Source organism: Asparagus officinalis, chromosome 7, assembly GCF_001876935.1.
Source record: "Asparagus officinalis chromosome 7, Aspof.V1, whole genome shotgun sequence".
Taxonomy (NCBI): domain Eukaryota; kingdom Viridiplantae; phylum Streptophyta; class Magnoliopsida; order Asparagales; family Asparagaceae; genus Asparagus; species Asparagus officinalis.
This window is the reverse complement of record NC_033800.1, coordinates 147976070-148000380: the sequence shown is the minus strand read 5'-3', so window position 1 is coordinate 148000380 and position 24311 is coordinate 147976070. Positions and strand designations below refer to the sequence as shown.

At 37.3% G+C, this 24311-nt stretch overlaps 4 protein-coding genes across 6 annotated transcripts in view; 2 read left to right on the top strand and 2 right to left on the bottom strand.

Annotated features, from left to right (window-relative positions):
* The window catches only part of LOC109848459 (calcium-dependent protein kinase 19-like), an 8279-nt gene extending 6677 nt beyond the window's left edge, over positions 1 to 1602 (bottom strand). The window contains exon 1 of the mRNA XM_020417961.1: positions 903 to 1602. Coding sequence (XP_020273550.1) covers positions 903 to 1602 — 700 coding nt within the window. The remainder of the gene's footprint in view (positions 1 to 902) is intronic.
* On the top strand, positions 8091 to 14121 carry LOC109848020 (serine/arginine repetitive matrix protein 1-like). Of its 3 annotated transcripts, none has more exons than XR_002248673.1 (5): positions 8091 to 8247; positions 10053 to 11333; positions 11699 to 11923; positions 13000 to 13120; positions 13706 to 13840. XR_002248673.1 is itself a non-coding variant. In XM_020417276.1 (5 exons), exons 2-5 carry the CDS (start codon positions 10060 to 10062, stop codon positions 13842 to 13844), a joined length of 1560 nt encoding a protein of 519 aa, XP_020272865.1. In that variant the 5' UTR covers positions 8093 to 8247; positions 10053 to 10059; the 3' UTR covers positions 13845 to 14121. The 3 variants fall into 3 exon arrangements, 2 of the variants coding, with proteins under 2 accessions (XP_020272865.1, XP_020272864.1); XM_020417276.1 differs by lacking the exon at positions 13000 to 13120 and having other exon boundaries at positions 8093 to 8247; positions 10053 to 10504; positions 10583 to 11333; positions 13706 to 14121; XM_020417275.1 differs by lacking the exon at positions 13000 to 13120 and having other exon boundaries at positions 8093 to 8247; positions 13706 to 14121.
* Positions 14822 to 17015, top strand: LOC109848021 (probable protein phosphatase 2C 58). Its single transcript, XM_020417278.1, has 4 exons — positions 14822 to 15206; positions 15632 to 15914; positions 16500 to 16654; positions 16749 to 17015. Exons 1-4 carry the CDS (start codon positions 15069 to 15071, stop codon positions 16884 to 16886), a joined length of 714 nt encoding a protein of 237 aa, XP_020272867.1. The 5' UTR covers positions 14822 to 15068; the 3' UTR covers positions 16887 to 17015.
* On the bottom strand, positions 18535 to 21208 carry LOC109849916. Its single transcript, XM_020419800.1, has 3 exons — positions 21091 to 21208; positions 20205 to 20309; positions 18535 to 20111 (listed from the first exon to the last, which is right to left on the bottom strand). The coding sequence occupies exons 2-3, from the start codon at positions 20241 to 20243 to the stop codon at positions 18732 to 18734; spliced, it is 1419 nt and encodes a 472-aa protein (XP_020275389.1). The 5' UTR covers positions 20244 to 20309; positions 21091 to 21208; the 3' UTR covers positions 18535 to 18731.

Below are 24311 nucleotides of genomic sequence, written 5' to 3'. Positions count from 1 at the left end.
CTGTAGACTGAGTCTATTTACAAGTATTCTGTGGTTAGTGTTTTATTGTAGACATCACATGTGTAAAAACTATATAAACAATCAGTGTTTTGGTACCTGGCAACTAATATTATTAAGGAAGCAATTCATATCACTCCCAACCACCATTCAGAACTTTCGCTTTTTTTGTCTCTTTTCACTTCATTCCAAAATCAAGGGCATAACAAAGGCATCAAAACTGCTTGCAGCTAGCATACCGCACTCGAAGCTATGTTCCCTGTTTGCCATCTTAAAAATTGAGAGGGGGTATTTTTATTAATGCAAAGCCAAATAATCATTCATTTTATCCTGGATAACTTTAATGATGCAGCAGACCTAGAAGAGCCTCATTTACAATAATAATAAATTTATTTAATTGAGACCAATAAGCTTACAGTCAAGCTCGAGTTTGCCTCCGTACGTGAGATTCAATTTGAGTTGAATAGGTGTTTAGTTCAGGAGTATGCTCAGGTACTACATAAATCTTACGAGTGAGTACATTGACAGGATTAAGATTTTATAATACAAAAGCCTTAATTTAGTTATTCCTCCGGAAGATTGAAGTTTAAACCAAAAGAAGCCTGGATCCGTTATTATTTTATTTTTCTAAGATCGTACTTGATCTAAACCAACTAAGGTTTATATCTATCATAAAGAATTACGAGGGACAGGTCAACAAACTCGCACCAAAATTATCAGAAGAAACTTAAGAGGAGCAATGCACTTAAGATAAAAAATGTCGAGGACTTGAGGGTTATTAGAGAAGGTACAGAGAATCTTAATTAGATATAGAGGTTTCAAATAGCTTAATGGTGATATACAGTAGTTGCAATATCATTAAAAGCATATATGTCTTTTAATTAAGAGAATAGGATAACTCTTACCGTCCTCAATATAAACTGACAGCCCAAAATCCGTAGCCTTAAGCATCGCCTTCTCATCCTTAGTAGCAAGCAAGAAATTCTCCGGCTTAAGATCTCTATGCATCACTCCCATAAAATGGCAAATATTCACTACATTCACAATTGCTCGACAAATCCCCGCGGCAGCTTTCTCCGTGTAATGGCCCTTGGCAATAATCCTATCAAACAATTCTCCGCCAGCACACAATTCCAGTACAAGGTTCACCGACTGCTTATCTTCATAAGCTCCTTTGAATTCCACAATGTTGGCCTGCCCCGTTAAATGTTGCATAATCTGAATCTCCCTTCTGATGTCCTCTCTGTCGTTCTTGTTCTTAAGCTTTCGTTTGGAAATGGACTTGCAAGCATAAGCTAAGCCAGTCGAATTCTCGGTGCAAAGGTACGTGACACCAAATTGGCCACGGCCGAGCTCTTTGCCAAGGGTGTAGAAGGAGCGAACATCTGAATAGGGGTTGCCAAGGATTGCGTCGGGTTGGACGAGGGACTGGGGTTTAGGAGTCGGATTCAATGGAGAGTTCGGTTGGTTTTGATTCGATTGCTGATGAGTTTGTCCAATGGGAGAAGGCTTCCTTGGTTCATAAGGTGATGATGGGTTTTGGTACAAGGAATAGCCATTGGATTCTGGTCTTGTGTTGTTGCCTTTGCCGCAACAAATACCCATATCTCTTTCTTCTCTTGAGAATTTATGATGATCTTAATCTTTAAATCATCAAATATTCCTTTTTCAACTGAAAATATAGATCAAAAGTTCTTAGATATATACTTGAGAACCCACCCAAGGATTGAACTGTGAACAAAAATACAGATCTATCTACTAATAAATCAACTGAATTAATCTATTTCATGGGAGAGAGATAAGATTTAGATTTCAAGATTGGATTTTGAAGAAAACCCATATCAGCAATACAAATTATCTTGTCAATCCTCAAGTTAACAAAAAAATATAATAAACAAAAAAAAAAATTAGAGAAAAAGCACCTGGTATACTTGTGAACAGAACCAAGATTGGAGCTGCGAACTTAGACTTGATTCTTTCCCAGCATTTGACTGCGAATAAACGAAAACCCAGATGCCAATCCTGGTTATTTTCAACGAAAGCAACAAAATATTTATAGTTGAGATTTTGTGGGTTTTAGACGAAGAAACCCAAATCAAAATTTGGAAGAAGACCGTGTACAACTTAAATGACGAGGAAAGTTCCTTTTTCGTTCCATTTTTATTTATTTTTAGTTTGTCATTATTAGTAACAGACTGTTTCTTAATTAAAATTAAACTATATTATCTGTATTTATGATAGTTTTAAACGATGATTCCTATGTGAACGCAAAGTAATTTACGTATAAAGTTGGTTTATTAGTGGATTTGGGCCGGACGCACTTACATTAAATATGAATCTAAGCTCAACCTATTTTAGTATTCCAGTTCACATAATATATGTATGACATAATACATAAGGGTGAGTTATACTCAAATTATTAAGAAAATTTTATTATTTTTTATTTTTGTAACCATGAGGATGTTTTCATTTTTTTTTATAATGATGAGGGTATTTTCGTTAAGTATTCATGTGAGAGAGAGAGAGTGTGTGTGTGTGTTCGTTAATTTTTCGGGATGCAAGGATATTTCAGTAGAGTTTTCCTAGTATTAAGACATTTCCATTGGTTTTCAATTTTCAGAATATGTTCAGAGTTCTGAAAATGAAACTTACCTATCCAAAATAACTGACTTCCTTTAATAATAGCATTAAATTAGATATAAACTTAGATAACAAATAACATACCACACCAACCTCAAGCGTAGATCTTCATGAAAGACAACATAAAAAGTCATTTTCAAATTCTATTGTGTCTTTGTTTGTTTGTAACCAATCAAAAGTCTATTCTCTTATTTTACCACGGTTTAAAAAAAGAGAAATGGTATAGGCACACCACCAACCACACCTTGGGGCACACTCCCCTCTCTCAGCTACAGTGTACTGGACCCACATGAAAATTTTTTTAAAATTTTTAATGTGGACCTCATGCACTGTAGCTAAGAGAGGGGTGTGCCCCAAGTTATGATTGGTGGCGTGCTTGTAATGCCACGCTTAAAAAAAAATTATAGTATATTTGAGTAACCAAATTTTGTCTCCTTATAATTTCCCATTTTCAGTAGATGAGCATCTTCATGATTGAAGAGATAGCGAAGATGTGGCAGGGGATGACTTATGAAAATGATAGGAATCTATTTTAGAAATAATTTTATATGAATCCACTTCCATCTGTTAGGTACACATTTTCAATATCTGTCACAATATGAGTAGGCGGTAAACTCACCTCCCGTGTTTAATATCCTTTAGATGCGACACGTGGATAATTGTGCCTCACGTGACCCACGTGGTAATACACATACAAGTCAACGCTGACGCTCATGGAAATACGTGTAAGCTTATGGTTGGTCGCTGTCGAACTGAAAATCAACGGCCAAGATGTATGATTAAACTCCATTGAAATAAGGATAATTTTTTAAAAAGGCTCTTTTGGAATGTTTATTAGCAAAATTGACTCTTTTAATATAAAATTAGCAAAATCGATTAACATCATCATATCTGGTCAAGAAAAAGTCGATTTTGTAATGAGCATAACTTTTAAATATACGGGACTAGTAGTCTCGCGTATTTAGTGGTGTAATTATCCGCCCTAATGAATTTTTTATAAACAAGGGACTGGTTGTCCTATGTTTTCCCCGTATAAAGTTCATACCCTAATTTTTCTATCCCTTTTTATCACTACCCCAAATCCTTGCATCTCACCTCTGTGTCGCTTCTCACATCCCACCGTCGTCCTGCCTCTCATCTCTCGACGCCGCCCTGCCTCTCATCTCTCGACGCCGCCTCGCCCCGCCTCTCACATGTCGCATATGCCCTGCCTCTCACCTCTAGCCCCCAAATCCCTAGATTTCCTACGCAACTCCACCAAGCTCATGGTTGCCAACTCTCGCATCCGCCTTCGACTCCATCAAGACCATCTCCGACCAAACTCACCTCTGCCACCAACTTCGACTCGACCAAGCTCTTATAATTTCACCAAAGTTGATGCCTCTTTACTCTGCTTCACTCTTCATTGTTGATCAAGGTGAAAATTTTCTATTTCTTAGTATATTTGAAACCCATGAATTTTTTTTGAATTTTTTGTTGGATTTTGAACTTGTCTGATCAAGGTGAAAATTCTCACCAAAGTTGATGCCTCTTCACCTCATTTTTAGTTGGTCTCAGAAGTTGTCGGTCTGAAAGGGCCAAATGGCAATAAGGAGTGAAGTCAATTAGAGTGGTGGGTCGAATGAGGATACTTTTTATCTCAATCCTGTGGGAAGGTCGATAAGTACCGCTTTTTCAGTCGGCTTCGTAAATTGTTGGCCTGTTGGGTATCGACTCATAGAGTTGCACGAGTCATCCCTCTGTGAATATGGCTATTTAGGCACATATTGGAACACGTGTCGACCTCCTAATAGGATCTACACTTAAACTATTTTGCATGCTATAACACCACTTTTCACACTTATGTCCCTTCACTTGCTTTTTACAACACTGATATATTCTAAAGTTGTTAAAGTTTGCACTTACTAATTTATGTTACGCAAGCATGAAAATATCTTCACTAAAAAATATCATGTGTCATTCAGATGCTAATTGCAAAAACTTATTAATTCTTAAGTTTTTTGTTGCATTTGCTATGATGTCTATCAAAATTTTATTTTAAAATAGATTCTTGAGTGGGTTTCAAATAAAATTAAAGTATGTTTAATAACAGATTTTATTTTTAAGAATAAGCATTTAAAAATTAAAAATTTTTAGCATGTGAGTGTTATATAGAAAATTTTAATGGAATATTCCCACACTTGCATGACATAAGATATTAAAGCATAAATTTTAAAAACTTTAAGGTAACAAGTATTTGCAAAAAACCAAGTGAGGGTATTATGTGCGAAGTAGGAGAAATCATAAGGCGTTTAAGTGCTAATTAGCTTTATTTCATGCAACAGTTACTCTATAGAAAATCTAAACGAAACCATACACTACTTGTCATTCTTAATAAATACAAGTATTTTGCAAGTTTTACATGTAGAATATGTGATATGGAGGAAGTAGTAGGAACTGAACTTACATCATTAGCTTGGAAAGTTAGGGGTCTTTTGTTTATATCTGATTTGTTTAGTCTTTTAGGTTTCTTTAGTCATATGCATATGCTTCTAAGTTAAATTGAGCTATTTTTTAATGTTGCTTATTCTTTTCTATTTTTTATATATACTCTATTTTTTATGGGTATAAGTATATAAATGGCTTATACCAATAATTTATAGCATATGGATTATTAAAAATTAGATAATCTGAGTTGAAACTTTTTCTTCAAATAGTTTAAAACTTAAAAGAAATTTGAAATAACGGGGTGGATGACTTTTATTTAAAAATTTAAAATTCAGAAAAAAAAACCCACTAGCCTATCCTTTAGGTATTTAGCTTTATTTATAATATTCTAAGATAAAAAGAGAGAACAAAAAAAAAAGCTAGCCAAATGAGCACATGGATAGATTTTATTTCAAAAATTTCAAATTAGATAGTTTAACCATCAAAAAAATATATCCCTCTTTTTTATAATATTTAAAAATAAAAAAAGGATGTAAAAATTTTTAAGGTCCTTATATGATCACAATATCGAAAATATCTCTTCCTTGTAAGAACTGTAGAGATTTTACCAGATGGCAAAATCATCTTACATTTAAAAACTTTTTGAGATTTGGTATGAACTAAAAAGCACATTAAGTTAAATTATGCAATATGCAACAATAAAATAAAACATAGCATTAGTTGATATATAGTGTCTTCACATATTGATATAATTTAAAACAATCTCACACTTAAACCTTAATTGTCTGATGCTTGCATTAGAATTTCAACCTAAATAGAAAAGTATGTATACATGGTTATAAAATATTTATAAAATAATATTAAGAATACAAATATTCCTAGAATAATATTAAGAACCTATTAGATTTCTAATCTAATTATTACAAAAAATCAAATAAAGCAAGGAGAATTCGAGATAGCATTTTAGACAATTTATTTAAATAATTTAATTTTATAGATCTTTGCATGTAATATATTTTTTATGTAGCCTCATGTTCGATTAATGCTTTAATGAGAGACACGGGTGAACCAATAAAAATCAGTAAAGACATGGAATCAAATCAATAAATAACAAATAAAAAAATTTGACCATCTCATCAATAATATTTTAAAGGAAGAATAATCCATCAACTTTAAATATAATTACACACATGTATAATTTTAATATAATTTTATGGTTAATTTTGGGAAAAACCCCTTAACTATGGTGGATATATTAGAAAACTATCACGCCCCGGGCCTGTTGGCGCGTGCAAGGTGTGGGACCTACCAAGAACAATTTGATGTTAGCTAAAGTCCATTGCTAAAATGCTAGCCCTAGTTGTTCTTGGATATTGGACTTTTCTCTATTTAAATTACTAATATTTTTTCATACTAGTTCATGTGAGACTAAAGTGGGGATGCCATAATCACCCAACCTTATAAAGACGATATCCTCGTCGTCACGACATGATAATTGCCATATCCTAGTGTCACTGCCAGACGATGTGGACTCTAAAGGTGACACCCACTACATCCATACGGTGTAGCACTTAGCCCCATATAGCACTTAGCTCCAAACTTTCGACTAGAAATGATTCTTATACCATATGTCATGCCCCGGGTCCACGGGTCCGTTGGCGCGTGCAAGCTGTGGGACCCACCGAGAGCAACTCGATGTTGACTAAAGTCCACTGCCAAAATGCTAATACTAGTTGTTCTTGGATCTTAGATTTTTCTCTATTTAAATCACTAACATTTCTTCACTCTAGTCCTATACACATAGGACTAAAGTGTGGGTGTCACAATACTCCACTCAACCCCCCCGACCACCACACCCCACCCGCACCCCACCCCACCCAAGTCCTAATAGTTTAGGACATATTATAGACAAGCATGTCTAACTTTAAAAATTTGAGACAATCTTCCTCAACTATGGATTGTCTCATAAAACCCCCTATTCTTTTACATTTTTCTCACCAAACCCCCTTAAAGTCATTTAAAATATAAAACAACTGAAAAACTCTTTTGAATAACCCATTCAGTTATAAAGAAACCTCCAATTAGTTTTAAAAAATAATAATTTGATCAATTTACAATGCTTTCCCCCTCCTTCTCATTTCTTTCACTTATCCTAAAAGAGCACAATGATTTTTTTTATGGTTGAGAGGTATTTTGATCTTTTCTAAGTCATCTAGTCATCATGTGATATGCTAGAGCTAAAAATGTTAGCTTTCAGGGTGTGAAGTGAGAAGAATTCATGAGAGATTTTAATGTATTAAGTGAGAATAGTTCTTGAGTTTTCAAAATTGAGGGGGTTATCTATAACATGCTCAAACTTAAGGGGGTTTTCAAATTAAAATAGTTGAAGGGAGATTTCTAAAACACACCATGTTTGATGGGGGTTAAGTGACACAAGTTCAGATGGGTTAGTTGAGAGGAGTTATTTATAATATGCCCAAACTTAAGGGTTATTTTCTCAAATTAAAATAGTTGGAGGGTTTCCTAACACCCCCACCCCCTCTCCCCTCGCTGGGTGAGTTTTCTAAAATTAATCAACAATTTTATAAAGAGAGATTATCCACATGAGCCTTTTTTTTTCTTTAATTTGTATATTTACATATATAATAATTTAATTATAAATAATTATAATCTGATAAGTACTAAAAGTAATTGAACGTTCTAATTTTCTAATTATGAATAGATTTAATTTAATATTTTTTGACGAATATATTATTAAGTGTCCATATATCATCTTTTGATACGATGAAAGGGCAACTAAGTACTTATGATATGTATACGTTAGTTTTTTATAATTTATACAATAGGATGCATGTCAAGTTTTTGTACCTCTTGGAATTCCACTAATCTCTCTTTGTACGTAAAGGTGGATGTAATAGCCATTGTAGTCAGGGAGGGCCCATAGCCATACGGCCCATTTACTTCGGGTCCAACCGCACCCGGTAAGAATAGCTCTCCAGCCCCCCAACAGAAAAAGGCAAACTTTACCGAGGATTTCGGGGATCGGGCGGTGACCGGACCGCGGCTCACGTAACCTCTGTGCGTTACTGTTCACTATCTGGGATTAGCCGAGTAAAAGGATCCGTCTTTTTAAAACAAAATCTAGCTTCGATTCCTCGCTCCACTCTCGCGGCTCGATCCGAGGTACTCCCTTTTCCCTCCGACATCGTAATCGATTGCATGCGACGCGCAATTGATCGATTTAGTTGTAGTCTCCCTGTTCTTTTTTGGGATTTTGTTTTTTCCTGGAATTTTTTTGGGGGTTTTGGAGGTAAGTAGATGGCGGATTTCGATTGTTTTGAAAAGTTAGGCCTTTTTGGGGGATCGTTCGTTGAAGCTGCGAATTTAGGGTTCGGGTTGTGATTTGGGAACCAGAACGTGGGTTTTTCTCATTATAGTTTTATTATTATTATTATTATTATTAGAGGAATGATATGGATCTCATCTAATTTATGAAATTGTCTTGTTGCGTTAGCTCCTTTCTCATAATTGTGTTGGTTAATTTTTGTTAAGTAGTGTTGTTAAGGCTCCATTGTTGAAATAAATCGGTAAGCAATGGAGGATTTCTATACGTAAGGCTTCTCCAATCTCCCTGCCGCTCTTGCGCACCTAGCATTTCATAAAATTGAAGAGAATTTAGGGAGGGGCGGTTGGAAGACAATCCTCGCGTCATTATTAACTCCTACCTCCATCATGTCGGGTTGCTTGGCTGGTGCAAAGATGTACATTTCGTGGTTGACAATTCAAGTCATGCAACCGTGTCATGAGCTCACTGATCTCGTGCAACCAGAGAAGTCTTTTTCGGCATAGAACTTGGACATGAGATTTATAATAGGAAATGCATCCTTCTACCATGCACAAACTGGATCGAAAATCTGTTCAGTGTTCACTTATAGGGGTGGTATTAATTTGAAAAGCATCGGAATCTTTTAAGAGCAATTAGAGTTGGCCACTTAGTAGATTATGACAAAGTTCTGTATGTTGATTCTATAAGTAGATTTTTTCCGTATTTCTTTTCGTCCTGCCCCCAATTGTAACAATGGCGGAACATGATACCGAATTAGCTAAATGATCACGCAACTATTGCCTATTTCACATCTCAAAAGACACATCAAAGTAAAATATTTTTTCAAGTCAACTACATAAATTTAGTTAATAGTTCATGGTGAATTTCGCTTCCGGGTTGGAACTTGAATCTACATATTCTAAAACTCCAACACACCAAGTTTGGGGTGAACCCGTCGTCGTTTGAGCCCTTCATCCACTCGTATCAATTTTAACGGTTTTGAATGAATAGAACTTTTCACAATGGCTCGATGGAGGGTCGAACGACGACGGATTCACCCCAAACTTGGTGTGTTGGGGTTTTAGAATATGTAGATCAAGTTCAACGGAGCGGATCATCCATAATGTCGCTCAATCATGTGATTTTAGAGGCGTCAAGGAGGAAATCCCCTCCTATGACAAGGATACCCATTAATCTCATATATATATTATATATATATATATATTATATATATGATAATATATATATTATATATATATATATATATATATATATATATATATATAGAAGGACCATGAAGTGATACATGATCCATGTTTCACTCTGTATATAAAATGTCGATGCATTATATAGGATTTTCAACATCAATAGCAATTCTACATCAATACTAATTTTCAAGCAAAACTAGAAGTTTACAAGATAGTCTGGTAGAGAATCAACTATTGATGCTTAGTTTCGTGCATTTCATTCACTGATGATGAACGATAATACAAACTGTACTTTTCAGCTATAGTTTATTTTATTTTTTACTTACCATTGCATATTCTGAATTGAGCGTAAGCCGTAGTTTACCAAGTCCGTGTGCTTTACCAATGTTTGCTTGCTTTCTTCTGTTTTAACTTTGAGAAATAATGTCTTTATTCCTTTCTGAGTCTTGTGATAGGACGGATATGGATTCAGCTGAAGAGGCTGGGGAAGGAATCAAAGAAGAGAATGGGTCTCCTCCTGTTGAAAGTATAGGCCTAAACTTATTTAGGAACAAGGACACTCAGATGGATGAAAATTTTGAGCATGGAGGTGATGTACCTAATAATGGAATGCAAGGCTTCTCGGATCATGAGTACCCTAGCTCACCTGTCATGCATGCTGATGTTATAAATGAGGCCGTGCAATCTCCTATTATAGATCCTAACTCAGCAGCCATATCACCTGCAAAATACCCTGAAGAATCTCTCTTACCTATTGAATCCAATGAAAATCGTGATGATGCAGAGAGATCTTTTGATTATCCTGCCGGTGAACGGAGGTTCTCAGTGCAGGATTATCAGAGCAACGATAAGAAAGAGGGGGCTGAGGATGCTTATCATATTGCTCACTCTGAGGATTTTGTTGATAGTAATCTGAATGAAACATACGACAATGAGTTTCATACTGAAGATTCATATTCATTAGTTCATAATTCTCTTTTGACAGGCGATGATAACAGCTATGTGGTTAGGAGCGATGAAGCTTTAAACCATCATCAAATTGCGATATCTCCTGCATTAGATGAAGCAACGGATGGAGTTGTGGGAAATGCCTCAGCAAAATTTCATTCTGAGAACCCTGAAGTCCATGCAAAAATGGATGGTGGAAACTTGAGCGCCCATAATGAACCGAAGGAAGATGATTACTCCTCCATAATGGCAGCTTCAGAAAATGGAGGGATGGTATGGGAAAACTCTAGTCTACATTCTCCTCCGAGACCTCAAAATGCTTCACCGTCACCTGAGAGACAATTTTCTATTTCTGCAGAAAGGTCTACCCATTCCCAACAGTCTCCGCATGCTCATCCATCTTTGAGTCAAGAAAGAGTATCATCCCCAGCAAATATTGACAACTTACCAGTCCCTTCACCAAGCTCATCTAGAAGAAAACGTTCACCTTCTCTGGAAAAAGACAGTGGTGGTCGCAAGAGGCCTTCATCACGTGATCGTTCTTCTTCTAAAAGGCAGAAATCTCCTTCAGAAAGGACAACACGGCGAGACTCTTGCCGTAGAGATGGTTCTCCAAGGAGACATGGAGTTCCATCTCCTCAAAAGCGCGACTCTCCACGGAGGAGGGGTAGGTCAAGGTCACGCTCACCTGTGAGGAGAAGAGATTCTCCTGCACGCAGAAGAGATCACTCCCGTAGATCTCGATCAAGGTCTCCTTATGCCAAGGATCGTTACCGAAGATCCCCGAGGTGAATTTGTCTTCAGAGCCGTCCTTCTTGGACTTCCTTGCCTTTCTTGAAAATTGTTTGTTTTAATCTTCATGGAGATCTATTTTTGGGAAACATATCAGCTCAGTAATTTGGGAAACAGAGCTTGGTTCTATTTATGTTCCTAATTCTTCTAATTTTTTCTTTAGTAGTATAAATAGTTTTATGTTTTTTTCCAATCCCTTTGGCTAGGTGCAACTAGTAAAGTAGTATGCCTGTTACGAACAGAAGTCAGGACAATGGGTTTGAAATGGATAAGGAAGAAAAGCTATATTTGCTATATATCTTGAGTATTTCCTCTTATACTTTCCCCTTGAATTGTTTTTTGTTATTTTTGTTATTATCAGGAGAAGGCCGTCTCCAAGACGCAGGTCCCCTCCACCTAGCCATTCTCATCGCCGTTCTCCAAGGAGGCCGTGGGCACCACCTGCCAATCGAAACACAGGATTGGGGAAGCCTGGAAACAGTTTATTTGTTGCAGGTTTTAGCTATGTTACTACTGAGAGGGATCTAGAAAAGAAGTTCTCAAGGTTTGGCCGTGTTACAGATGTTCGCATAGTTCGTGATAAAAGGTGACTTTATTTTATTAGCTTCCTGTTCTATAAAACGTCAACATAGGATCAATAGCATACAAGTGACAAATGGTGGCTACATATCAGCATATTGCTTTCTTATTATCTGAATGGTTCTATTAGATATTAGTAGTTATTTTGATTGGTCAGTGACGATTTACTTATATAGTACTAAACTTTTATTTGCCTTGACCACATAAGCCCATAATTCTGGTGCATCTTCATTGTAGTTTCTTCTCTTGTAACTAGCAACAAAATAATTGTCTGATTCTTGTTTTGAATATCGGGCGGTTTTCAAAGTCTTACTGAAAGGAACTGGTTGAGAAATTATAATATGCTGTTGAAAATTAAAGGAAATTAGATTAAAAGAATGACATTTTTTCTGTTGTATACCTGCTATCCAAAATGATATCGGGAAACAACTACTTGCCAGTCTCACCAAAATGTATAGAAATGTTCCAGAAGGAATTTCACCATTATTCTGGTTGAAGTACTTGTCTCACTGAATGGAAGGATGTTAAATATTTTGGTGTGGTTGTGTGTGGGGTTATGGTGAGTGGGTTTGCGTGCGTGTGTGTTTTTTTTTTTTTGGGGGGGGGGGGGGGGGGGGGGTGAGGTATCACACTGGAATTTTTCACTGGATGAAAACTGTCACTGGTTGATTTAAGAATATTTGTTATTGAAATTACAGATATTTAGCTTTCATTTGTAACTGGATATAAGCTATCTTTACTTGATTTTAGAATATTTGTCACTGAACTTACGGCTATAAAGGTTTCATTTGTTATGAATTATGCAACCACCTCTAGTTCCCTGATTGTTCCACTACAAGCAAGTCGACGGTTTATGCATGTTCTTCTTTGTGGGAATGTTTTCCAGTTTCCCAAATTTTCCCAAATAAATGTTTAAAATGTTTTGATTTTTTACTCCTTTATACCTATGTTCCAACTTACATCCTAATCTTTTCTGAGCCAAAGACTTAATTATGAAAGAGGAAGTATAATTTAGAGATTCATTTTTTATTTCCATATCTGCTCTCTTCTGTGGTTCCAGTTTCTGACCCATGTAGTGGACAGTGACATCAATTTGGTATCAGAGGTGGAGTAGAGTTTAGAGCTTGAACATGTCACTGCACAAACATGCTTAGCTGAAGTGAACTATGCCTACACACAAAAAGGAAACACAAGTCTTCTCTATGTGAGTCTATTTGTTGTGTTTAACCATCATTATTTTCTTATGGACTTGTTTGTACAGGTTTGGTTACTTTAGTCCTCTGTTTGGATCAGGGTTTTCAAGAGGATCTGATTTTATTGTCTTTTCACCAAACTTTGGATAAATATATTTCCGAACCTATAAGTTGTGCTCACTAAGCCTGTATTGTTCAGTGTAGAGTTTAAGCCTCCACCTTTGACTATCAATCTAGATGTGGAGTTTTGACATATACTGCAGAACTGACATCAAGACTGAAGTTAGTGAGTGATACCTGTCAAGTATTATCTTCCATTATATCCGCGAACTGTTAACTCTATACTGTTGTTAATTTCTTACGTTTTCTCTAAAATGATAAAGGACACATTTCAAGTTTTGGTCACTGTTAAGTAGTTGGACATGTGTGCTTTGAGTTGAAATGGCAATCCAGTGATCCTTTTGGTCTCCTCATGCACCTTGATTCCATATCTTCAATATTTCATTATTAAGCAGAATCTCCAATGGTTTTCTTTATCCTTCAAGTTTTGTTTGCTTTTGAATCAGCATGTTGTTGACATTTTCCTTCCGCTGTAGATCTGGGGAATCTCGTGGATTTGGTTTCTTATCCTTGGAGAGGGATGAAGATGCTGATGCGGCAATACGTGCAGTTGATCAGACTGAGTGGAATGGTAGGATCGTGCTTGTGGAGAAATCAAAAACGTCTACCCGTTGAAGCTTTTAAATGAAGTTTCCCTTTTGAGACCAGTGTTTATCCGATAATATGACATATTTTACAGAATATACTGCCTAGTATTACCTATATTAGAGATTCTGTAGTAAGTTAAAATTTTCATGACGGAAGACATTTGTCTCTTTATTCAAGAACATGGATGTGAATCAAATAATCTATGTGCCTGGCTCTGAATGTTACTGAATTATGTAACAGAATATTACCATGTGGGTACTTGTTACCTTCCAATGATGAATGATATCTGCTTTCTGATTCGATCTGCTCCTGTACATGAAAATTATTTTACCCCCTTCCCTGTTTTTTTGGAAATTTCTGCAGTTTGTGGAATTCTCATAACTGCTTTTACTTACCATTGTGAATGTCTCGTACATCCTGCTAGTTTGAGCTTGGAGTCTGATGCCTGCAGTATAGTTTCTTCATGTGCTTAGCATATGTTGTGAAAATTTATTTTGTTTCTGCAGGTTTTGTTTAACAAATGAAAAATATAAGGGTTAAGTCCCCAAGACATCCACATACTCCTCTGAACTTTGTTTATCTCACATAATCGGTGGTCTTTAGGGTGTCTTACAAAACCTCACCTCCTGAACTTCAAACTTTTCCCAGCAACTACCAACTACATAACCTCAAACTAAAATAGTTGAGGGGTTTTTTAGAAATTCCGCCCATGGTGCAGGTTTTGTTTAACATATGAAAAATATAAGGGTTAATCCCCCAAAACATCCACATACTCTTCTGAACTTTGTTTATCTCACATAATCGGTATAGTCTTTAGGGTGTCTTACAAAACCTCACCTCCTGAACTTCAAACTTTTCCCAGCAGCTACCAACTACATAACCTCAAACTAAAATAGTTGAGTGGGGGGTTTTTAGAAATTCCGCCCATGGTTAAGGGAGATTTTCTAAATTTCAACGACAGCGCATCAAATATAATTTGCTACGTGTCATTATGCTCAAGAATAATGGAGGTGTGGTCTTCTCTGCTTGTTATTTTCAACTATCTTTTTGTAGTTTAGTTCGCATATGTTTATTACTTAGCGTAGTTATTTTGAAATCTATTCTACAATCTAATCGGAGTTAATTTCATTTTAGGTAATAATAAGCTCTCAAGATCCTGAAGTATGTGATACAGGCAAAGGCAAAAGCAAGGCATCAAGTAGGAAGGTCACATATGGCTTTCATTTGGTTGAGGGTAAACTAAACCATGCCATGGAAGATTATCATGTTGCTCAATTCAAGGAGGTCGATGATCGCGAGGTCGGATTATTCGCCATATTTGACGGCCATTCTGGAAATGACGTTGCAAGTTATCTCCGCAACAATCTTTTCGACAACATTCTAAATGAAGTAATGATCAGTCCTTGATTTACTCCATGCATTTCTTAATTTTTACGTAATTTTACAGTGTAAAAACTTTTCAATGGGCTGTCCAAGTTAGAGAAAAATTAAGGCGAACACTTTTCTTATGACACTTGGTTTAAGTTGTCGTGTGCTTCACATGTGACATGTTTTGAACAATTTCGCCTCCATGATAGGCAGATAATAACGACGGTACGATTTATACCTTTTATTCTTCGTGTTAGCAAAGTTATGATAAAATTAGTAGTTTACGTTGGTTTTGTCTAATTTTGGAAGTTCATGGTAGTTTTGTCTGGTTTAGAGAATTCCGAAGGGTTTTGTGCACAGCCCTTCGAATTTGGTTTTCTGAAATCTACCCTTACTTTTTAAGTGGGAGGAACTGTTAACTAGACTTTTTAAATTTGTGAAAGCAGCCAGGTTTCTGGACTGAGACTGAGACTGCAATAAGACGAGCATATCAGAGAACTGACAAGAAGATACTGAAGAGGAAAAGAAGAGATGTTCGAAAGAGGGGAGGGTCGACTTCAGTCACTGTTATACTGATCAACGGAGAGAAGCTGGTCGTTGGGAATGTTGGAGATTCCCGTGCAGTGATTAGCGAGGGAGGTGTGGCTCGTCAGTTGTCGGTAGATCATGAGCCGATGAAGGAGCGACGCGCGATAGAGAAGAGAGGAGGCTTCGTTACCAATGTAAAAGGTATACTTGTATATGAGTGACCCCTCTGCAATACCATTGTTCTCCACTTGCTTCCTGTTTAGTTTAGTTTAGTTTTTTTTTGTGTGTGGAGATATACCCCTAAGATAAATATTTTTCGACAAATAGACTGCTTGAGGTTAAAAGGGACATTTTTCACCCAGGGGGTTTATATGCAAAAATAGAAGTAGAGGAGTAGTAAGTTAAAAAAAACGATATTACAAGGGACTTATCTGCAATTGATGGTGAAAGAATATGTTACTATATGTATTCTATTTACAGAATTATAAATAGAACCTGACTATCCCTCTCCCTCCATCATAACAAGAACCACCAAATTATTCAGGAGCACCTCATCATAAAATTGATTTGAGGATGCCCTCCTATAAGTTTTAAATCTTCTTTCATTTCATATGCTGAAAGGTGAAAATTGATTTCAAAATCAATGCAAAATTCCACAAAAATTGTTTCTTTGACATTATATGATGTGATACACTGCATGGATTATAAACCTTGACAATGCAGCTCATGTAAGAACTCTCCAGTGCAGAATGTCAGTACTCAATATTTATTCCATTTCTATTGTAGGTAATGTACCAAGAGTTGATGGGCAATTAGCAATGTCAAGGGCTTTTGGTGATAGTACATTGAAAGAACACATAAGTTCAGATCCAGATGTTATTGTGGAGATGATAGAGAGTGAAGCAGGGTTCATCATTTTGGCAAGTGATGGTTTGTGGAAGGTAACTACTATTAGCTAATGCGTTACGACATAAAATTGAGTCCTTTTTATTCTTATGTATTTTAGTAAGGTTTTGGTGTTTTATGTTAATGTAGGTTATGTCGAATCAAGAGGCAGTGAATACTATTAAGCATATAAATGATCCTCAAGAGGCGGCGGCGGAGCTCATTGAGGAAGCTGTTAACAGGAAAAGTAAGGATGATATCTCCTGTATTGTTGTGCGCTTGCTTTGAGATATATATAGTATTTCTTTATAATGCCTTTAGAACTTATTTAGATATGACAATTTTTTGATCTTTACTTATGTATCGTTTAATTTTGGTTTTATGTGATCATAATACTTTGAAGGAGGCTATGTTTTTCTGCATGATACTTATCTACTACTTGGATACTCTGATGATTCATGGATACTTTGGATGTCCTTTTGATGAATTCAAGAGGGTTATTTGTTTTTTTAAAAAATAACAATTTTCTCTTTCTCTGAGGGTGAAAATAGTTTTTTTTTAAATAGACTTAGGGTCTATCTGCAACAATAGAATATATGGGATCTATCTGCAATACAACAATAGAACTTAAGGGGGTCTATCCTTAATTCACGATAGTACAGGTGCCTATCTGCAATTAACCCTTGTTTATATTCTTTCAGCATAGTCTAAACTACATAGATTAAATCTGAAACTGCAGTCACTTGTCGTCCACCGAGCCAGCATTCAGGCCTCAAGTCTACTTACATCCAGGCCAAACACCCGTTTTATATGCATCACTATCTCAGTACTTGGACAAATAGAAGCAAACATTTTTCAATACTTTGTTAAATTCACCAATTCTCAACATACCGACATAAAAAATCCTTAGTTCTTATCATCAACCATCCAACACTTTCCTCATGTAAATAGAAGCACGCTAAGCCCTCTTTCTCATTGCACCACCCTCATGGACAGAGATGAAGACACCTTTCTTTCACCTCCTTAGCTGCAACCAAACAACCCTCCATCGTCGCTCGGGTATCCTAAACAGCTAACATCAGCCCCTAGTTTCGAGTTCCGACACAATTGTACCATTTCGTCGAAATATGCGTCTCCTACCGATCAGAATGGATCGAGCAGAAGGAGGCGGTGTATGAGACAGGGCAATGATCGGAAGTCAGCAGATAAGGGGACACCAAAGAAGGTGTCATTTCAAGAAAGTTTGCCCACGACGAAGAGTTCAGCTTCTAGTCCTGAGAAGAGGAACGAGGTAGCGGAAGATATGCAGAATATCGAGTCCAAGAAGAAAGGGGAGAAGAGTAAAGGATTGCTTGGGAGTATCATCCTCGCTTGTAGAGACTGTCGTGCTGTGGAGCCGTCGTCGACGAAAAGAGTGGGACATGTCGTCAGTTAGGCTATATTTCTCATCATACCATTACTACATTGCATCAGAGCTAGATAATGTCCTAGGACCCGCCAGGTATGGATCCGGCATGTCTTAGGATAAAAGTAATTTAGATCTTATGTTCAATATTTTTTATGATGACCTCCGAATTCAAGTCGGAGTGTAGTAATTGACATATAATGTGCCAGACTGTCGAATAGATGATGATGGTAATAAAAATGCTAGTTACTTCGTAAACTCGGTGTTTTATCGAAATTGCCCTTCATAACCCACAGACAAGGTAAAATGGCAATGACGGTTTTCTATGAGATGGTAACAGTGTAGCACAAGTATTAGCAGTCAATTTGAATCAACATTTTGAACTTTAAGGTCACGCATATTGTGTGGTCGTCCGGTCTGGTTAGGATATCTGGCTTTCACCCAGGCAACCCGGGTTCAAGTCCCAGCAATTATACTTCTGGTTTCGTATCCGACCCTGTTTGACCCTGTTTACTTCAAACGAATTCATGCTTTGGGAAAAATAGAAGTAACGCAACAAGGCTGCGAGAGAGCTCGCAGATTGTGAAGCACATTTACCAGGTATGCACATGAATGACATAACTTTTTTAACAAGATCGTACTCACATATTGGGAAATGCATAGGCTATAGCTAATCGAGCATTTCACAATTGCTACAAGATATCAAATAAATCAACAATGAAGCAGTGCTATATCTTTTGTTGCAGAGCTGGGCGTAGCTGAATCTTCTGGCTCTCGATCCTCGCCTCTAAAAGCTTTGCTTTCAAACTGTGCTTCTCGATTCCTCGAGGCCACTCAATGCACTGCTCAATTCCTCGATTTATACACTGATTCACAGACTCTGGTGAGCTACAACATCCCACAGTTTGCGAGATTAGACCCATTTCCCCTGACATTCCATCAGAAACTAAGATGACATTAGAAATCCTTTCATATGATAACCTTCCATTTTCTGTCGAGTTCCTATGACCATTTTCGCCATTGCTTTGATATGAAGGCCTCCAAAACCTAGATTGCTTTGTGCCCACAGAACAAACCTCGCTGATCTCACTACTGACCTTTCCATTATCTTCATTCTCATCCCAATCCCTGCCACTAACTGATGCACTACTCTCTTCGCAAATTTCATTAACCGATGGTTCACTTCCTTCTATAGAATTGCTCGAGCCTTGCTCTTCACCATGACTCACAGTTCCCAATCCACAATCATCATCATCAGCAGCAGCAGTCCCCTTAGCATCACATGCTTCAATTTCTTTCTCATTGGGCTTGTCTCTCGTCTTGAGTTCTTCAAAAACAGAGAAGATTTCCTCTGAACGAGGAGAAGGCCGATAAGAGAACTCCTTAACTTCTTGTGCCTTAGCACAATTGGCCGCCTCCCTCAGTACCTCTACCTCTTTATTCTCCTCCTCACTGCTTCGGGCTTTTAGAAAGGCCTCAATCTTAGCCTGAAGCTTGCTAAGCTGCAAATACTTCTCTTCGAGCGTCACTTTTGCATTGACTAACTTCATCTGAACTCTCTCTTCACGCCAAACCTCAGCCATTTGCAACATCTTTCTCTCTTCTTCTAACTCATCTCTAACCCTCGACGAGTCTGCTTTAATTTCTTCTACCTTGGCTTTATCCTCCCCAATCTCCTTCGCCAGCTCATCACAAACCTCCTCCATAAGCTCCCGAGTCTTCTTCTCCTTTTCATAGTCTTGCAAGAACCTCTTTCCCAATGATTTAGCCTCTGCAAGTTCATTCACTAGTTTGGATTTTGTTATCTCCATCCTCTGCCGATTTTTCCTTTCTCTGTGGATGTCATCCTTGATGGAATCAATCACACCTCGGATCTTCTCATGCTCTTTTCTCTGCCACGATTCCTTCTCCTCTGCGAGCTTTCTCACTAAAAGGTCAAGTTTTTTCTTGGCTAAGTGTCGCTCTGTCTCCAGTTCGGTAATCCTTCTGTGAGCAAGCTCAAGCTCAGACTGTTGGTCATCGAGAAGCTTCAAATGAGTATAGCATCCAGGGTTCCATTTGCTTGCCCCCTCCATTGAGGGGTCTGGAAATGCAACAAATGCACCAAACTGATATATATACATAATACATTGAACATATAAGCAATGAAGCAGGTAGCTTTTTTCTGTAACACATGAAAAGAAAGTTTGGAGCGGTCAAACCTTGTGCAAAATATCAATCTTTCGGTCATTCATCAACATTGGAGGCCGACGAACATTCTGTGAATTCTCATGGGCGCCAGAGCGATGGAGATCAACGACACTAGGCTGTGCAAGGAAATACATGGTAATGAGCGAAAACAACAGGCAAAGCTACAAACAGTAATTAGCGAGGAATAAGTTGTTGCTGCAAAAATTTAGGGTACATCTATTTCATGCCCAAAAGTTTGTTACGTGGTTCGCATAAATACTACATCATAGTGATAATTTGTATGTATCAGTATGGCATATGCAAGATGTGTTCAGACTGCAATGCAGGTTTATAGCTTACAGCTTTATCCATTCAATTCTGACAAGCGACAACACTACAAAAGTCAGATTTAGACATCAAAACATAACAAGGGACCAGTCTTCTCATAAATATTTAGATAAAATATGAACATTGAAAGAGTTTATTTTTGACATTTTTTGTTCTCTAGAAAAATGTAACCAAAATGAGATGTTTCAATAAAGAGTTGCATGGACAGAGTCATGCGAGCTGCAAGAATAAAATTCTAGACATAATGAAATAGAAATAATTTACAATATTCCCCTTCATTTTGGAGCAATCAAATCCATTAAAACCCAACAACCAAGATCCCCATCTATGCTTCACTTCTCTCACTAGAATGCATAAGAAAGCTCTCAACCTCACAAATCTTCAAATTTACAGGTAATTTATATACTTCATCCATAAAGTTCAGGGGAAAACGTACAATTGCAACCTAATGATATTCATTAAAGCAGAGAATCGAAACTTTTGGCTCCCCAGTGCCATCAAAATCCAATCTTTTCTAGACCCAGCCTCCCAAAAACCAAAATTTCCAAAACAAGGCGCGAGCATTCTCACCTCAAACCCTAATCCGCCATCGGCGTTCCAGATCCCAGCAGCAAGCTTCCTCGCCGACACAACCCTGATCCTCACCCTCCCCTTACCGGATTCGGGTGCAGACCCGCTCTCAATGCCCGTCAGCCTTCACTTGATCAGCCAGCTGGCGTCGTGGCCCCCGCTCCCCTTCCCGCCACCGCCATTCCGCCTTCAATCGAAACCTGGCATGGTTTGTCGGGCTTTCTTCATTTGGGTCTAGGGTTACGACGCCATCTGGAGAGAGAGAGAGAGAGAGAGAGAGAGAGAGAGAGCGGCGGACCGAAGAGAACCAAGATCTATAAAGTTGATCTCTTTGGCTGAACCGAAAGAGAGAAGAAAAAAAATAAAAAGTTTGAAGACGAAAGAAACTATAAAAAGGTGATGAAACCACGAAGAGGCGTTGTTTTGCACTGAACACCCTCGCTTTATCTAATTTGCATGTATGGTTCTCGGAGGAAAATAATGGGGATGTCGATAATAATTTGATAAATTTATGGAAACAAATAAAGTGCAGTTCGTATCACGGGGATACTGTGTGTTTGAGCGTTGTTTTGGGAGGGCAACTGTGACTTCCATGTGAAAGTAACCATATGAGGCTGTGGTCGAAGTTTCATAAGTTTTTACTTTTTTTTTTCTATTAAAAAGTTGGAATAAATGCAACTATCTATCTACCTAAGGGGTCCAATATAGAACTTGTTAAGATTCATAAATGTATCCGTGCATGGAGGAGGAGAAAAGGACACATTGGTTAGTTCCATAATTGGGCTCCCCCACAATATCTTGATATTAGCCCCCCCCCCCCCAATCTTTGAAATTGAATCTCAAGCACGCCTCCCCAAAAAAGCCACCACCCGCCACAACAACAATGACAAAAATCCTTTTAGTATGTTGAAATAAGACCCCCCCCAAAAAATAAATAAATAAATTTAGTGAAAATCGGGGGGGGGGGGGGGATTATGTTTACTTCAACTTTTCGGTGATTTGTCAGTTATACCCTTCTCACGCAAAACCAACCTCGTTAACCACTTCAACTTATACCAGTTAAGTTCTCCAAATTTGTTTAATAAAACTCTAACTCAAACCCATTTTCCGTTTCATCTTCTCCAACGTCTTCTTTAACATCTTTCTCATTGCGAATCTATCCATTGCAAAAATTGGGATCAGGATTGTAAAAAGGTGTTGTGACAGGTGTTGGAGAAGATGAAGTGAAAATTAGTTTTGGGTTAGAGTTTTATTAAACGGATTTGGGGAGTCTAATGGGTACAAGCTGAAGCGATTAATGAGTTGAGGTTTGTGTGAGGAGTAAATTGGCAAATCACCAAAAAATGTTAAAGTAAACAGAATATTCCTTGCATTTCTATTAGATTTCAACTAGGGGGCTTATTTCAACATACTAATACGATTTGGAGGGCTTGAGACCAATTTCAGAGATTTAGAGGGCTAATATCAAAATATTGAAGATTTGGAGGAGTCTGAGGGCAATTTTAAAGATTTTGGGTGTGAATATCTAGTTGTTGAAGATGTTGGGGGCTAATGTCGAAATAACTTCAAAAGAAAAATAAGAAAATAGAGTAAACTTGAGCGCTACTTTTCATACAATGAGGGCCTTTTGCATGTATGCTCCCCACTATCTCATATTTGTGGAAATTTACCCCCATTAGTGGATATTTGCTAGTTTATCCCTGAATCCTCATTGGTTCTCTCTTTTCTGCATTTCAATCTTTCAACCGGCTAATATATTCTTTACTAACTTTATGGTTTTACCAATTTATGATTAAATAGAGAGAAAGAAGAGGCGAACCATCTCGGCTCTCATCTCCCATCTCAGCCTCTTCTCTTCTCTTTACTATAACTAGTGTGCACCCCATGCAAAGCACAACCTTCATTTTTTTTATTTTCGCTACAGTAATTCTGTATTAAAATACAGTTTAGTGCTACAGTAATTTTTAAAAATGTTACCGTGTCCCGCCTGAGATACAATAGTAATGCTTTTAAAAATGCTACAGTTCCGCCTGTGCTTCAGTAATAATACTACAGTATTTTTTGTAACATGAATAGTAAATATTGGATCCTCTGTCTATGCTACAGTAATAAAAAAGCTACAGTGATTTACTGTACTGTTTACTGTAGTATGAATAATGAATTTTGGATCCTCCCATTATTATTATAGAGGAATAGATAAGCACTTCAATGCAGATTTTTTGCCTGCAGAAATTATGTTTCACGGTTTAAGGGGGTCTTCTGAGAAAACCTGAGGGAGGGAGCTAGGGGGGCGGGGTTGTGACATTTCGAAAGTCAAAGGGGGTTATTAGGAAACGCCGGAATTTAAGAGAGGGTGATGATGGACCGACGGCGAAATCATCCCTAGTAATGGTTCGAGCTTTAGGTGGATCAGTTAATGGGCTTCACCTACCCTTATCCATTCATCATTAACAGTAATAAGACCACAATTAGGCACAAATATGAGCTCTCTCTGGCTGTTGTGGGCCCAACGTCCCCAAAAGAAGTCCCGACCGCGTGTCCATTCATAAGTTTGGCCTGCAGGGGAATTCGCTTCGTTTATCTGTGCTCGTGTTCGATAACTATTCGCGAACATTCGATTAACACTATTTCCTGTTTAAATATCAAATTATTCATCAACTATTCAATATATATTCGACAATTATTCGCAAATCAATATATTAAGAAATTGGAATCTAAAACAACATAGCAATCACCAGTTACCAGCTTATCCAATAATCCAACTTATCTAGTAACTCAGTATCACATTACCACATACATAGGAAACAAAGAGGTATTTTAAAGTGAAATTTGCTACACACCAAGATCTTAACTCATACATAAAGAAGTTTTACAACTTTCCAAAAGAACATATTAAGAAAAAAGTGGATGGAAGCTCGTTCATTCTCAAACAAGTCTCCTTCAAGATTTTCCAATTTGTAGCTTTCACCATCTAAGGTAGAGGTTGACTCTGTTGATAACCACAAGTCTTCTTGAATTCCAGGTAACGAACGCTCTTCAGTGTTGAGGACACCTGCACGAAGAATTAAGAGACAAAATCAATAAATTGTTTGTAATCATTCTGGATCATCATTTGCCCAATTAACTGTATAATATTTTACCTTTAATGCTTGATATGTCAATGGAGAAGACCACAATTATTTGCTTTGTTGTTTACTGGCATGTATATAATATAGTTTACA